The following is a 15183-nucleotide window of genomic DNA, read 5'->3' as shown; positions in this document are numbered from 1 at the left end:
TACTATAGAGATAGTAACTTAGACTAATAATTCTACGTAGTCGCACCATTCATCCATCCATCTAGCAAGCAACTAGCACCACTCATCCATCCATCAAGCAAATCATATAGGGAGTACTACCTAACATCAACATACATCCATCTATCCACCATCCATGTGTAACTAGCAGCATGAATGAGAGAGGAACATGGAACATAGGAATGGACAAGGAACGTAGATATAAGGAAGAGAGGCTCACCCCCAGGCAGAGGTCAACAGAGAGCAGCCGCCGGCCACACGCAGGAAGAGACGGCGGGAGGTGGCGACGAGGAGTCATGACAGCGGCCTTCGTTCACGAGCGGCGGAGGACGGCAGCGACTGGCGGGATGAGAGCGTCGGATCCGCGCTCATCAGGGTCGGAGGAGGCCCTCGCTCGTCGGAGGGAGGAGGCGAGGACTGGGAGGCGGGAGATGAACCCTAGCGCGCTCGGTCAATCGGCGGGGGAGGACCGGGCGGTGGGAGGTGGTTAGGGCCTTCGGGGGAGGAGACAGGGGAGGGAAGAGTCCGTAGGGGTTATAGTGGGGGGAGGGTTAGCAATGGCGCACCCCCTAAGAATGCGCCATTGGTAACCAGGGTTACTAATGGCGCACCTGGTGTGTGGTGCGCCATTACTAGTTTTGAAAAAAAAGAATTGAAAAAAATTGTTAGTAGTGGCGCACCGTGGGCGTGGTGCGCCATTACTAGTTAAAATTAGTAATGACGCACTTTCCCCTGGTGCGCTACTGCTAAGTCTGAGAAGGGTATGGAGCTAGGACAAAAACTAGTAATGGCGCACCGCACACCAGGTGCGTCATTAGTAATATGTCCAATAATGACGCACCTGTATCTGGTGCGCCACTGCTATGTACCACATACATGGTGCGTCATTAATGTCCATATTAGCTATAACCGTTTTTCTAGTAGTGTATTATATATAAATATTCTATGATTGTATCATCACTTAGAATTTTTTTTATATAGATATAAATGAAATTAGAGAAATTAATTCACACACTTTAAGGATGCATGCAACCATCATTAACAGCCAGATGTTGCATAAATTACTACTATTTTATATGCCCGAGTGGCCGAGTCACAAAAAAAGCATTAGCATATATTAACATGTTCTAGGACCTATATTAACATATATTAGCACGCACATTAAATGAAAATAAAATTATAGAACAGCCATAAATTTTGTGTTGATATAGCATGTTTTTGGACAGTTACATGAATAAAAGGTTGGATCCGTTCCAGCAGGCCTCATTCAATAGGAAACCCAAAGTGCCTCTATTTCGCTTTCTAAAAGTACCTATCATTTAATATTGGTCCAGTTGGTCCCATTGACATAAGATATGTCATTATAGTCTATCTCTTTTCATATATTGAGAGCCACTAAATTTCACCTAAACATCGAGGCTACATCATCCTTCCGAAATGACAATAACAAAGTTTTGTTTAGCGAACGTACTCCCACAGTACATTAAAAATAATAATACTTACATTCTCAATTTGTCTTGCATATAGTCAACTTTGCGACAATATACTTTCATAGTAAGTTACCATAAAATACATGAGCTTGGAAGCGCTAGATATGATGATTTCATATGACCTACCAATATACATCCTAATTTATAGCATTCTAGTGTCTCTAAACCTATCTGGATGTAAAGGATTGCCACACATCACAACACAATCAAAAATCAATACATGATCATAATATGGATTGTAAGATAATATTATTTTTAGCCCGTGCGAATGCACGAGTTGACGACTAGTAACCATAAGCACCGTTGCATATCTACTCAGATATGAATCATTAGTGTTCACCTGACGACCATTCAAGAAGATACCAGCACGGAAGCATTCCTAGACACAAAAATATTCGGTATTAATAGTTGATGGACAAAAATAGCAAGAGGCAGAAAAATCAGCTACCCCCTGAAGCACAGACATAACAAACCATCTAAGCAAACTCACAGCACTGCCAACTAAAAAATACTACTACCAGTACCAAACACGGTGCTTTCTAAGGGATGATGTGGATGTTAGTAAACTCTTCGTGTGTCTACAGGGGCGGATCCACGATTTAAGCATGGGGGGGGGGGGGGGGAAGAAGACTATGATGGCAAAGTGGCACTTGAAGGTGCAAGGTAACTGAAACCTATATTATAGGGGGTCCTTTGCATTCCACATCTCGAAATTTGTATTGCAACTATCATATATTGACCGGGGTTTGAATATCAAATGAACTGATTTTGGCTATTATGTCCGATAGTTGTTCCATCTTTTTAATAAAATTTGCATTAAACATGATAGAGTGACCCTTATTTGTATTCATTATTAAAACGTAAACAAAAAATATAAATCTAATTAAACTGAAGTATCGTATGATCTTTTGGTTTTTTCCTTGTGTAATTTTCCATTTATATATGATGATTAATGTGATGGAAGTTCCTAAATACTAATAGAATGTAATTTGTACTTCTGTACTCAATCTAACAAAATTATTAACTTGTAAATCATATAAATCTAAAAATGATGTACCATACCTTAGATCTTGGCGTCATGGCATGGGTTGCTCTGTGATGTCTACCTTCGTGGTTGCATTTGCATTTTCAACTGTAGAGTTAGAGTTTGCAGCAATTGGTTTGACAAAATTACTTATCGGTAAACGTCTTCCTCTTCATGACCTATGCAGTTATAATATTAATAGTAAACAAATACGTAATTTGTAATTGATCTGACAAGTGATAAAATATACTAACAATTAATAGTTGATTAGTTGATTAGTTGAATCAAATTGAAAAGTGACAACTACAATAATATGAACTTGTATAGACAATAATACATTAACACCTCCTTCTTTGATCACGGGATAGGATCAAGTTAAAAATTGGGTTTGGGCTAAAGGCGGTGCCGTCCGGCTGGTCCTGCTCTTGTACTCGAATGATGCGCGGCCGGCGACAGTTTCACGAATCATCAAGCGGCGAAGAAGAAATATTGCGCGACGCCCGACATGGCCGACGATAGTGAAGACCTGGCGTGTCACGGAGAAAAAAAGCCAGGAAGCTAACTGTCTCAACAGCGTGAGTGCAGGTTTGTGTGTTGATCGTAGTGATCTATCCAGCCGATGGTGGATTGCTGAATGCGTACATACAGTGAGAATGTGCAGCCCTGACCCTTGTCGTTTTGGGCTTGATAAAAATTTAATCCATACATATCTTTACTAATGGACTTATGGCCGGATAATTAAGCCTAGTCCCCGATGCACTTAGTTGGGGGTGGCCGAAGCATAGGGGGGTCTGGCCCCCGCTCGCCCTCCACTGCCTCCGCCTCTGTGTGTCTAGTACACACCTTGCCAACCGCGCAGCTTTCCCAAAAGCATGGAATATCTAACCTCTCACGCTACGCATGGAGAAAACATGCATTCATATGTGTTGGCTAACATTCTGTTTCCTTCTTGAAAAGTAAAGCATACAAGCATGCTTAGAGCATCTTCAACAGACGCGCGGTCGTGCTAATTTTATTTTCTCAAAATAGGCTTTTCCCCACTATATATATATGAAATCACTATTGGGGCAAACACCACATCCACGCTTAAAACAAAAGAAAGAGAAAACAATGCCAACACCGACGGCTTAACAAAAACGATAATGACCCGCAACCGTTGTGTCTCCTCCGGAATATTCCCACCACGATCCAAACACCTTGATCCATCGCGTACCAAGCAACACCTTCAAGAAGGATAATGATGATGACGACACTGCTGCCCGGACAGGTCCTAGGGTTTCCCCCGATACGCTCCGGGGCGTGGGGAGGAGGAACACCCGACACCCTTCAGGAAGGAAGGGTGACACTCTCAAGCGTCACCGTGTCAGTGTCAAAAGACAAGGATTTCTCCCGACCCCCAAACCACCACCTCCCGGACAATCAGAGACGCTCCACCAAGCATGCCATCCACCAACAAACGTCACCACGGTCTTGTAATCACCATCGTCGTCTCACCATGGCCAACGTAGCAAGGCCAACTAGTCTGAGGCGAACCACCCGAAGACAAGATCCGACAGGAGGACAACCACGCATGAGGGGACCACCTCCACCATCCAAGACGGTCACCGTCCGGACACGATGACGAGAGCACACCAAACCATTGGGACCAGAGGGCGGCAACAGCACAGCCACCCTGAGAACGTCCTCCACCGCCATCGGCGTGTGTCGACCAGACACAACAACTGGGACACACTAGGCCAGATAGGCCCGGCCGAGCGCCAGCCAAGTCACGGGGCTCGTAAAGTCCCCGCCACCGTGCTGCTGCACGTAGGCCACCATCGCCGCTACCCTCATGCAGCCCAAAAGCTCAGTCGGGCATGGACAAGCCCGTGAAGCTCCCATCATCACATTGCAGCAGCGCGACGTCAACGCTATCATTACCACCGTGAGACACGCCGCAGACCAACCAGAGGCGACGAGGAAGGCCCGACCTGACACAGATCATGCCCGAGGGGCCAGATCTGGGCCAGCAGGGCCAGAGCGCCGCCACCACCGCCAGCCACCAACGACAGTACCACCACCACCGAGACCACCCGCGCCGCACCAAGGGGAGCCCCGTCGCCGCGCCGGACCGTTGCCGCCGAGATGCAACATAGGCCCCGGGCTGCCCCGCGCCAGTCGAGCCAGGAGGGCAAAGACCGGAGGCCTGACGCCATCGGGGCCGCCTGACCAAGGGCCGGCGCGATGCATCGGTGACGACGGGAGGAGGGAAGGAAGGGTGGTAAACCATGTGAAGTTGTACACAACTTCATTTCAGGGAATCACTGTAAGGCAAGGGCCTACTATATAATTTTATTAAAACATATGGAAGTAAATATTCCAATGAAATAGGAAAAATAAATAAAAACAAAATTGGCTGCTAAGTGAGTAACTCAAAGTTGGGACTCCATACATGGCATCAAAATATCATAATTATTGGATCGAAGGAGTTGCATTCCTAAAGATTTTGTAATTCATTCGGATCTAGAGATTCCAACAATAAGTGATTGTAATGTCCATCGAGATACCTTTTCGCACTACATATCAAGTGCATAAACACTCATCATAAAAGGAAATACCCTTGAGTTTCCTAGTGGTAATTTTGTATAAAAAGAATATATTAATATGACGAATATACCAATTACGTCCAGCCTCCTCAACAACGCAATACCCTAACGACATTACGACTACACACAGCCAAAAAAAAAGAAGCTAAAAAAAGCCCCGCTACAGAGTTTTAATCCTTGCAGCAGCAGTACAACCACCGCCAAAACAACACCTAAAATTCAAGTTCTCCAAAATCGATGCCTCAAAGAAGTAAACGGTGCACAAGCACCGTCGTCACCCGATCGTAGATCTTGGTTTTCACCCTGGAGAAAATCTCTGCTCTCAAAACAATGTCTTCAACAAGGCCATTACTAGGCACAACCAATTAACGTCAGACCTTGGATTTTCATCCTGAATTGTAAGACCTTGGACAATCACATATGTTGTCGCCTCAACTTACATGCCACTGCTACGAATCCCGAAACTCCAAGCAAATTCCTTAGTGCCGTAGGCTCCAATCACCATTGCCAGTCCTCAACATCGGCTTCCATGATATTCTCCGCCTTTGATTTCACCATGGAGAAAAACATAACTCCCGAAGGCAACAGATAGCAGAGCTTCGCGCCGCCCCCTCTTAAACAATAACCAATGGACACGACCGAATCCCACCCGATCCAGCAGTCTCGAGGCATAACACGCCCATGGGAGCCTTCTGGAACCCGACACTCCAGCCAGATCACTAGGACATGCGTCAGGAAAATCTTCATCTTGACGTAAGAGTAATCCTAGGACCGTCGCCATTATTCTATAGCCTCGCAGGCCCCGATGCCGCGAAACCACTCGCAGCAGGAACGACAAATCTGTTGCCGTCCGGTGCCATCGACCTATGTCAAAACATGTAGATCGAGCCTTCCTGGCCACGTGTCCAGATCGAGCCAATCTGCCCCATCACCGCTGTCAATTGCCTGCTGCTGGCCGCCTGCCGCCGACGTGCCTCCGATGCCGTCGTCGTGCCTCACCGCGGGTGTAGGTATGTGGGTCGGCACCGCCTGCACATCCATGACTGCAACCACCAGGAACCCCACCTCCGCCATGCCACACGGGCTTTACCCAGCGACGCCTCCGACAACGACGAAAGGAGGGGAGGGGATGTAGGGAGTAGGGCTTGAGGGGCGCGCTGGACTCCTCGGTGCGGCGCGGCGCCGCAACACAGAGGAGGTCGTGGGGTGGGGTGGGTTAGGCGCTGGAGGAGTCTGGATCTGGGAAATATGGCCCAACTCATCAACAACAACAAAAAAGGAGTTTTTCATAGTGGTAATAAGTGTATGCCTGAATCTTGAGGAAACGGACATCCATAATGCAATTGCAGAGACTTATCGTTAAGAAGAAAACCAAACGAAACAATTTGACAATGTTGAACGGGAGTAGAGGATTGGTGGAATAGTTGTTGTACTGCTTAAGCCTCATGGACATATTTATAGGAGTACATGATCAACTTGGAGTACAAGACAAGCCAAAATAATTCCTAGTCTATTTTATCTTTCCTAAATAATCAATATACTCAACATCCCCCCGCAGTCACAACGGTAGCGACACGGACGGTGAGACTGGAGAAGGTAAGCCAACGGTCATCCCCCCACAGTCGTAACGGTCGATGCATCGCAGTAGTTGTGGCTAGAGTGGAAACCTATGAGGTTGCGCGAGATAGGCGGTAGCCCTTTGTGCCAATGTCGAGGTAGCCGAGAGCGTAGGGCCGTGTATCCCTGGTCGAGGTAGCCGTGCAAAGAACGTCGTGGTCGATGTCGAGTCAGGGTAGCCAGTGTCGAGGAAGCCGTCGAGGAGCCGCGGGCGCAAGGAGGCACCGAGTTAGTCATGGGGTGCAGTGGTGTTGAAGAAGTGGTGCGCCGGGAAGAAGACGTAGTTGACGACGCGTCTCGTCGGGTTTGCCAAGCCCGAGGACACATCATGGACGAAGGCACGCATCGGTGTTGCCAGCACCGCGCATACGTAGACGGACGAAGTCGATGTTGACGATGCGTAGCTACAGGCTTGCCAGGCCTGGGAACACACCGGGGACGAAGGCACACGTCGATGTTGCCAGCACGGGGCATGCGGAGATGATGGATCTGCACAAGCTGGACGTCATGTCGAGGAGTCGGGGTAGACGACTTCGACGCTGGCGAGGAGCTGGTGCTGGACGAAGATGAAGGAGGTGAACGGGAGGCGCGGCTCGGTTGAGCGAGTTGCGGCACAAAGGGAGAGCGGCGTCGGCGGCGACGGCGGCCTTAAGAAGGCGGCGGCGACGGCGACGGCTGGGTAGATACGCGACGGCGATTCTCGAAGTAGGCGAGGAAGAACCCGACAACGTGACGAAGACCGGCGCGGATGATGGCGTTCCCGCACCAAAGGAGACGGCGCGACGCATATCACATGAAGTCGACGAGCGGGGACGGCGGAGTGGACCGTGCGCCGCGTGGCCGGTGCAGGACGACGACGGGAAGACATGCGGTTGACGGCCAGAAGGGGCTGCCGCGTCGCCGTAGAGGCAGGATCTCGCCGATGTCGAAGTAGAGGCGCGGTGGACGACGGCGGCGGCAGGCGACGCAAACCGATCTTAGATCGAAAAACCAAAAAGAAAGAGCGCCGATCAAGAGACCGACATGAGAGAGAAAATCCGGATCAAGAGATCGGGAAAAAGACTCTCAAGGGCAGCCGGTTGATACGTCTCAAACGCATCTATAATTTTTGATGGTTTCACGCTGTTACCTTGTCTTGTTTGGTTGTTTTATGTACCTTTTATATCTTTTTGGGGACTAACTTATTAATTCAGTGTCAAGTGCCAGTTCCTGTTTTTTCCGTGTTTTTGACTCTTTTTAGATCTGATTTTGGAACAGAGTCCAAACGGAATAAAAAACCCAAAATGATTTTTTCCCGAACAGAAGAAGACCAGGGGGCTTTTGGGCCAAGCCAGGTGGACTCCAGGGAGCCCACAAGCCCCCACTCCGTCACCAGGGGGGAGGCGGCGGTGGGCAGGCTTGTGGCCTTCCTGGCCGCCCCCTGACCTAGGTCTTTGGCCTATAAATTTCCAAATATTCCGCAAAAAATCAGGAGAGCCTCGAAAATACTTCTCCGCCGCCGCAAGCTTCCGTTTCCGTGAGATCTCATCTTGAGACCCTTCCCGGGGCCATGCCGGAGGGGACTTTGGAGTTGGAGGACTTCTTCATCATCATCATCGCCCCTCCAATGACTCGTGAATAGTTCACTTCAGACCTACGGGTCCGTAGTTAGTAACTAGATGACTTCTTCTCTCTCTTGGATCTTCAATACAAAGTTCTCCATGATCTTCATGGAGATCTATCCGATGTAATCTTCTTTGGCGGTGTGTTTGTCGAGATCCCATGAATTGTGGATTTGTGATCAGATTATCTATGATATATATTTGAGTCTTTGCTGATTTCTTATATGCATGATTTGATATCCTTGTAAGTCTCTCCGAGTCTTGGATTTTGTTTGGCCAACTAGATCTATGATTCTTGCAATGGGAGAAGTGCTTGGTTTTGGGTTCTACCATGTGGTGACCTTTCCCAGTGACAGTAGGGGCAGCAAGGCACACATCAAGTAGTTGCCATCAAGGGTAAAAAGATGAGGGTTTTATCATTGGTTTGAGATTATCCCTCTACATCATGTCGTCTTGCTTAAGGCGTTACTCTGTTCTTATGGACTTAATACACTAGATGCATGCTGGATAGCAGTCGACGTGTGGAGTGATAGTAGTAGATGCAGAAAGTATCGGTCTACTTGTTTTGGACGTGATGCCTATAGACATAATCATTGCATAGATATCGTCACGACTTTGCGTGGTTCTATCAATTGCTCGACAGTAATTTGTTCACCCACCGTCTACTTGCTTTCATGAGAGAAGCCACTAGTAAACACTACGGCCCCTGGGTCTATTCACATCCATCGTTTACAACTTCGCTTTTACTTTGCTTTCTTACTTTGTTGCTTTCAGTTCTCACTTGACAAACAATCTATAAGGGATTGACAACGCCTTCATAGCGTTGGGTGCAAGGTTTTGTGTTTGTGCAGGATCTTGAGATACTCTTCCGCCGAATTGATACCTTGGTTCTCAAACTGAGGGAAATACTTACCGTCGCTGTGCTACATCACCCTTTCCGCTTCAAGGGAACACCAACGCAAGGCTCCAAGGCCACGGGGGAAATCCTTTGCATACTTGCCTAGGAAGTCCCTTAAGGCGTAGCCGTAGCTGAAGGATTCCTGGTGCCGTCTACACAACTATTTCCTGGCACCGTTGCAAGGGATACACAACAAACATCACCGGTCAACAGGAAGGTACGGGCGGCGCGGCCCCTGGGGGCGGTCATGGAGGCCGACCGCCCCGGGGGCGACGCACATGGCGGAAGTGGTGGTGGCGGTTAGGTCAAGAAACTCGCGGCTGATACCATATTGAACGGGAGTAGAGGATTGGTGCAATATTTGTTGTATTGTTTGAGCCTCATGCGCATGTATATAGGAATACATGATCAACTTGAAATGCAAGACAAAACAGAATAATTTCTACTCTATCTTATCTTTCCTAACTAATCAATATACTCAACAGACAATAACGAAGAAGTAGCATGCATCCCAAAGAATAAACGGACGGTGGATTCATGCCCGGGATGTTCCTTTCACACTAGATAAACAACTCTCTGTTACATCAACAACTCTTAATTTCAGGGTGAGCACTCTATGGCAAAGTGAACGACACGAGAAAAGTAAAACCCATCATTCGGCTCATAATTGAGCGCGTGTTTGGTGTGTGCAACTTCTCAACGCGGATCTATATATAAAAAAGAAATGGTCGACGCGGATGGCCTGGAATGCTCAACAGTGTGCGTATATATCTTAGAGTTAACCGTAGCACAACAGTGAAGCTCAAGCAAGAAGAAGCACCAAATATATATGATGCCAAGGAAGTCGGTGCCCATGGTAATCGCAGTAGCGCTGCTGCTCTCCGTGTACATGGGCATGGCGGCCGCGGTTCGCTTGCCGACTGCGGTGGCGCCGGACTGCAACACCACCTGCGGCGACGTCAAGGTGCCATACCCGTTCGGCATGGGGCCGCCTCACTGCTACAGGCAGCCGGAGTTCAAGCTCACCTGCGACCGCAGGAGCACGCCCCCGCGGCTGCTCCTCGGTGACGGCGAATTCGAGGTCGCAGACATCTTCCTGGAGAACAACACGATGCGCGTCCGCAGCAGCCACGCGCTGAACGTGAGCACCAGCACCGGGCGCGGCCGGTGGAGGCTCGGGGCCGACCGCGTTGGCGTGGAACCGCCGCCGTACCCGTACGTGCTGCTGCCGGACTTCAACGAGTTCATCCTCACGGGGTGCAACGTGCAGGCGACGCTGGTCCGGGATGGCAGCATCGTCAGCGGCTGCGCCTCCTTCTGCTCTGCCACCAACGACGGACAGCTGGTCACCGGCGCGTTTGCTCCCGACGGCAAGATCTGCTCCAACATCGGTTGCTGCCAGTCGAGCATCCCCATCGACGACGCCTCCTACGACGTGCGCATCAGGCGGCTGGACCTCGACGATGGCGGCCCAGGGCCGAAGGTGGACGTAGCCGCCGGCGGTGACTTGCCGCTGAACGTGATCATCGCCGAGACGGGCTGGCTGAGCCAAGATATTGCCACGTATCTCAACGACCCAGAGCATTCCCCACGGCCGAAAGCAGGTCTGCGGCGTGTCCCCGTCATTCTCCAGTGGGCCGTGCCGCACGGCGCGGCAACGACTGACTACGACACCCGTGCATGCCCTCTCGACGCTGCCCGGAGCATTTGCAAGAGCACCAACAGTGAGTGCAGAGACGAGGCTTATTATACACTTAGAGGCTACTCATGTCAATGCAAGGAGGGTTACCAGGGCAACCCTTACCTCACCGATGGATGCCAAGGTACCTTGTTTTCTTTAACGGCTTTGCCATCTATTCCCTCCGTTCGTAAATATAAGTCTTTTTGTATATTTTAATACAAACTACATAGAGCAAAGTGAATGAATCCATCCTTTAAATTATGTCTGTATAGATTCGTTTGTACTTTATAGTGAAATAACTAAAAAGAAATTATATGTATTTAAAAACAGAGAGTATCAAGTTAGAAATAAATATTTTAAGCAACCTGTCATGTCAGACTTTAGCATGTGTGCAAATGAAAATGAGTGAGAATCTTGATCTAGGGGCATGTCAGACTTTGTCTTTTACTTGAATTCTGCGTGCCTTGTTTTAAACAAGACATATCTGGTTTCTACCTTTAAAAAATAAATAAAAACATAACATGGATCAATTTATATACAGATATCAAAGAATGTGATAGGAAAGAAGAAAATGGGTGCTTCGGCGATTGTGAAGAACTACCAGGGAAGTTCCATTGTAGGTGCCCGGAAGGAACTTACGGGAACCCCAAAGTACGCAATGGTTGCGTCAAGCCCACGATAAACACAGGTATGAACACCACGTTTGTCGTACATTCTGTTTTTTTATGGGCAGCTGTACATTGTACTCCCTCGGTTCCTAAATATAAGTCTTTCTAGAGGTTTTCATAAGGGATTACATACGGATGTATATAGATATATTTTAAAATATAGATTCATTAATTTTGTTCCGTATGTAGTCCCCTAGTAAAATATTTAAAAAGACTTATATTTAGGAACGGAGGGAGTACTATATTACTCCCTCCGTTCCAAAATTCTTGTCTTAGCTTTGTCTAGAAATAGATGTATCTAAATACTAAAACTTGACTAGATACATTCATATCTAAACAAATCTAAGACAAGAATTTTGGGACGGAGGTAGTATTATGTTACATAGTGCATGCAAACAATGGCCAAAGAAATTGATGTTAATTATTTCAGGTCACAACCCGGGTTTAATCATTGGCTTATCGGTTGCTAGTGGTCCATGCCTTCTAATTTTGGTTTTTGGAGCAATCATATTAATCCGTGATTTCAAGCAACGCAAGGTGAATATGTTGAGGAGGAAATTGTTCAGTCAAAACCGTGGGCAACTGTTGAAGCAATTGGTATCTCATAGGACAGACATTGCAGAGAGGATGATCGTTCCATTAGCGGAGCTAGAGAAGGCCACCAACAATTTTGACCAAGCACGTAAGGTTGGCGGTGGAGGGCATGGCACTGTCTACAAAGGGATTTTGTCGGACTTGCATGTTGTCGCCATCAAGAAATCAAAGATCGTGGTGAAGAGAGAAATAGATGAGTTTATAAATGAAGTTGCCATACTCTCCCAGATCAATCATAAGAATATTGTGAGGCTTCATGGTTGTTGCCTTGAGACAGAAGTTCCTTTATTGGCCTATGAGTTCATTTCCAATGGAACCCTCAACGATCATCTTCACAAAGAATCACTCAAGTCACTGCCTTGGAGAGATAGGTTAAGGATCGCAAGTGAAATAGGCAAAGCTCTTGCTTACCTCCATTCTGGTATTTCAGCCCCCGTAGTACATAGAGATATCAAGCCTTCCAATATACTTCTTAACGATGCCATGACAGCCAAAGTGTCGGATTTTGGAACTTCGAGGTATATTCTTATGGATCAAACAGGGGTAACAACAACTTTAGTGCAAGGAACTAGAGGGTATTTGGACCCTATGTACTATTACACAGGTCGACTGTCAGATAAGAGTGACGTTTATAGTTTTGGAGTCCTTCTTATTGAGTTGCTTACTAGGAAGAAGCCAACTTTGTATGTATCCTCTGAAGGTGATGGTCTTGCTGCACATTTTGCTGCATTACTTGCAGAGGGCAATCTGTACAAAATAGTGGATCCGCAGGTTGTAGAGGAGGGAGGTAGGGAAGTCGAAGAAGCAGCCGCTCTAGCTCTGTCATGCATAAAATTAAGAGGAGAGGAGCGACCAACTATGAGGCAGGTGGAGATGGCATTGGAGGCCCTGCGTGCACCGGAGGAGCATGCTGTTGAAGATTTAGCAGCAAAAACATGTAAGGAGAAACATGTTGCACTGAGTTATCCATCAGCTACCGGAAGAACAAACACAGAGGACGCGAGCAGATGTTACAGCCTAGAAGAAGAGTTCATGTTTTCTGCGAGGTACCCTCGATAGGGTTTTTTTCTTGTGACTAAATCTATGCATGATGCGTTTTTTATCCTTATCTTTGAAATAAGTGTGTTTTTAGTGAAAATATAATTGCAATGCTTGTGTATATTTGTTTTCTGGAGTCAAATGGACGATGTATTACATTCATTTTCTTTCTTTTAGCCTTAATTACATGAAACAGGTCATAAACCAGTACAGACGCACAACGCACCAACACCACGCGCATGCGCGTGCGCGCACGCACACACGCACAACTACACACACCCGTTATGCACACACGCACAACTACACACACACGCACAACTACACACACGCGCACGCACACACGCCAACACTACGTGAACCAGCGGGTTGGGTGGCCACAGCCGCTACCACCCAAGGAGCTACAGGCGTGTAAATAAGCCTTATTTTAATATGAAAAATGTGTAACAAGCCTTATTTCCCGAAAAACAGGCATGCACATCTCTCTCACTGACTGAGGAACCTCAAAATTAGGCTGTTAGCGACAGCTTATAAAGTGTCGGTACTACTTTACATGGAATAGTACAATATTTGCATGTATGGGGCGTGAGAGAATGTTGTTGTTTGGTTCACATCTCACCAACCAAAAGGCCACAAAAAGTACTAAAACTCTAGTCTGATGGTTCATCATTCAAAGATAAACTAAAACTAAACGAAAATGCTAACCTCGAGTTGGCAGGAATTTAGAAACAGATTCGGACGATCTGTAACCCATCCATTCTAGGACGAACGGCCACATGAACTCAACACTAGTTTCTGGGCTTGAAAGAAGAAAAGGAAGAAAAGGGACAAGGATGGGAATCGAACAACAAACCTTCGGGAGGAACACCACTACACTAACCACTCCATCTAAACGTTGTTGTTGGAATAATTACCCATGCTTTGAATTTAATGTGTAACGGCTCTTTGTTTAAGACCAAAAATCTAAAAGAGCTGCTCATTTGATGGTGCATTTAGTTGTAAGATTTTCAGAGATGTTGACGTTAACTACCGTGATTTTTCCTAGATTATATCCACCACTATATTTTTTGTACACACCACAGACCTGATGAGTTCTATCTAAATAACATAATAATATACACACCACACACATGATAACTTAGATACAAACATCGTGATTACTTTGACCCATAAAAAAGTTTTTGAAGACACACCCGTGATAACTTTTATGTAAATAGCGTGGTGATATACGCGTCAAAAATATTATAGCTACCACACAAACACCATTATAACTTTTTCACCGGGAGAAAAAGATGTTGAAACAAATCTTGATGCTAGCAGTTTCCATACTTGTAGGTTTTAGTCTAAAAAATCAAGCTAAAGCTGAGAATTGAACTCAAAGACTTCAATATTGAGATTGAGATCTTAACACACTAGCCAATTCACCCACTACTGGCTCCTCACAAGTTTAAATAAAATACCACATTTTTGACCATCCGAGGTGAAAAAGTTTTTGAAATATACCCCTGATAACTTCTGTGTAAATAAGATAATAACTTACATCCAACTAACCTGATAACTTATATATAAACACACTGATAACTTTACACCTTGGGCGAAAAGTTCTAGAAATATCCCGTGATAACATAGTGCAAATAGCAAGGTAATTTACGCACAAGACACCCGATAACTTACATACAATACAATGATAACTTTTTACCAATTAAAAATACATTAATGAAACATGCCCATGTAACTTCTGTGTAAATTAAATAGCATGGTCATTTATGCACCAAGGACCTCATAACTTACGTTCAACCACCATGTTAACTTTGAATTTAAGGAAAAAATATTGAAACATAACTCTTTCGATTACTTTCATGTAAATTTATGATAATTTTATGCATGGCAATTTATCCTGTCAAGTAGTCTAATCATCCCCCTCTAGACATACTTTCGATCCTACAATAAGCGATGACGTACAGTTCAAAAC

General features: G+C 46.3%; 1 protein-coding gene across 1 annotated transcript; it reads left to right on the top strand.

Moving 5' to 3' along the window:
* The first annotated feature begins 9981 nt into the window (after window positions 1–9981).
* Window positions 9982–13342, top strand: LOC123452020 (wall-associated receptor kinase 5-like). The gene is made up of 3 exons (XM_045128591.1): window positions 9982–11056; window positions 11456–11602; window positions 12013–13342. The coding sequence occupies exons 1-3, from the start codon at window positions 10063–10065 to the stop codon at window positions 13233–13235; spliced, it is 2364 nt and encodes a 787-aa protein (XP_044984526.1). The 5' UTR covers window positions 9982–10062; the 3' UTR covers window positions 13236–13342.
* The last annotated feature ends 1841 nt before the right edge of the window (window positions 13343–15183 follow it).

The sequence above is a fragment of the Hordeum vulgare genome, chromosome 5H, assembly GCF_904849725.1.
Source record: "Hordeum vulgare subsp. vulgare chromosome 5H, MorexV3_pseudomolecules_assembly, whole genome shotgun sequence".
Classification (NCBI taxonomy): Eukaryota; Viridiplantae; Streptophyta; class Magnoliopsida; order Poales; family Poaceae; genus Hordeum; species Hordeum vulgare.
Note: the sequence above shows the minus strand (reverse complement) of the source record. Positions and strands in the feature narration are given on the sequence as shown.

Bases quoted from the DNA above. Each gene is read 5' to 3' on its own strand.
- LOC123452020 (XM_045128591.1), top strand. From the start codon at position 10,063: ATGATGCCAAGGAAGTCGGTGCCCATGGTAATCGCAGTAGCGCTGCTG. The intron at 11,057-11,455 runs GTACCTTGTTTT...ATTTATATACAG, and splicing joins CCTCACCGATGGATGCCAAG to ATATCAAAGAATGTGATAGG. The intron at 11,603-12,012 runs GTATGAACACCA...TAATTATTTCAG, and splicing joins CAAGCCCACGATAAACACAG to GTCACAACCCGGGTTTAATC.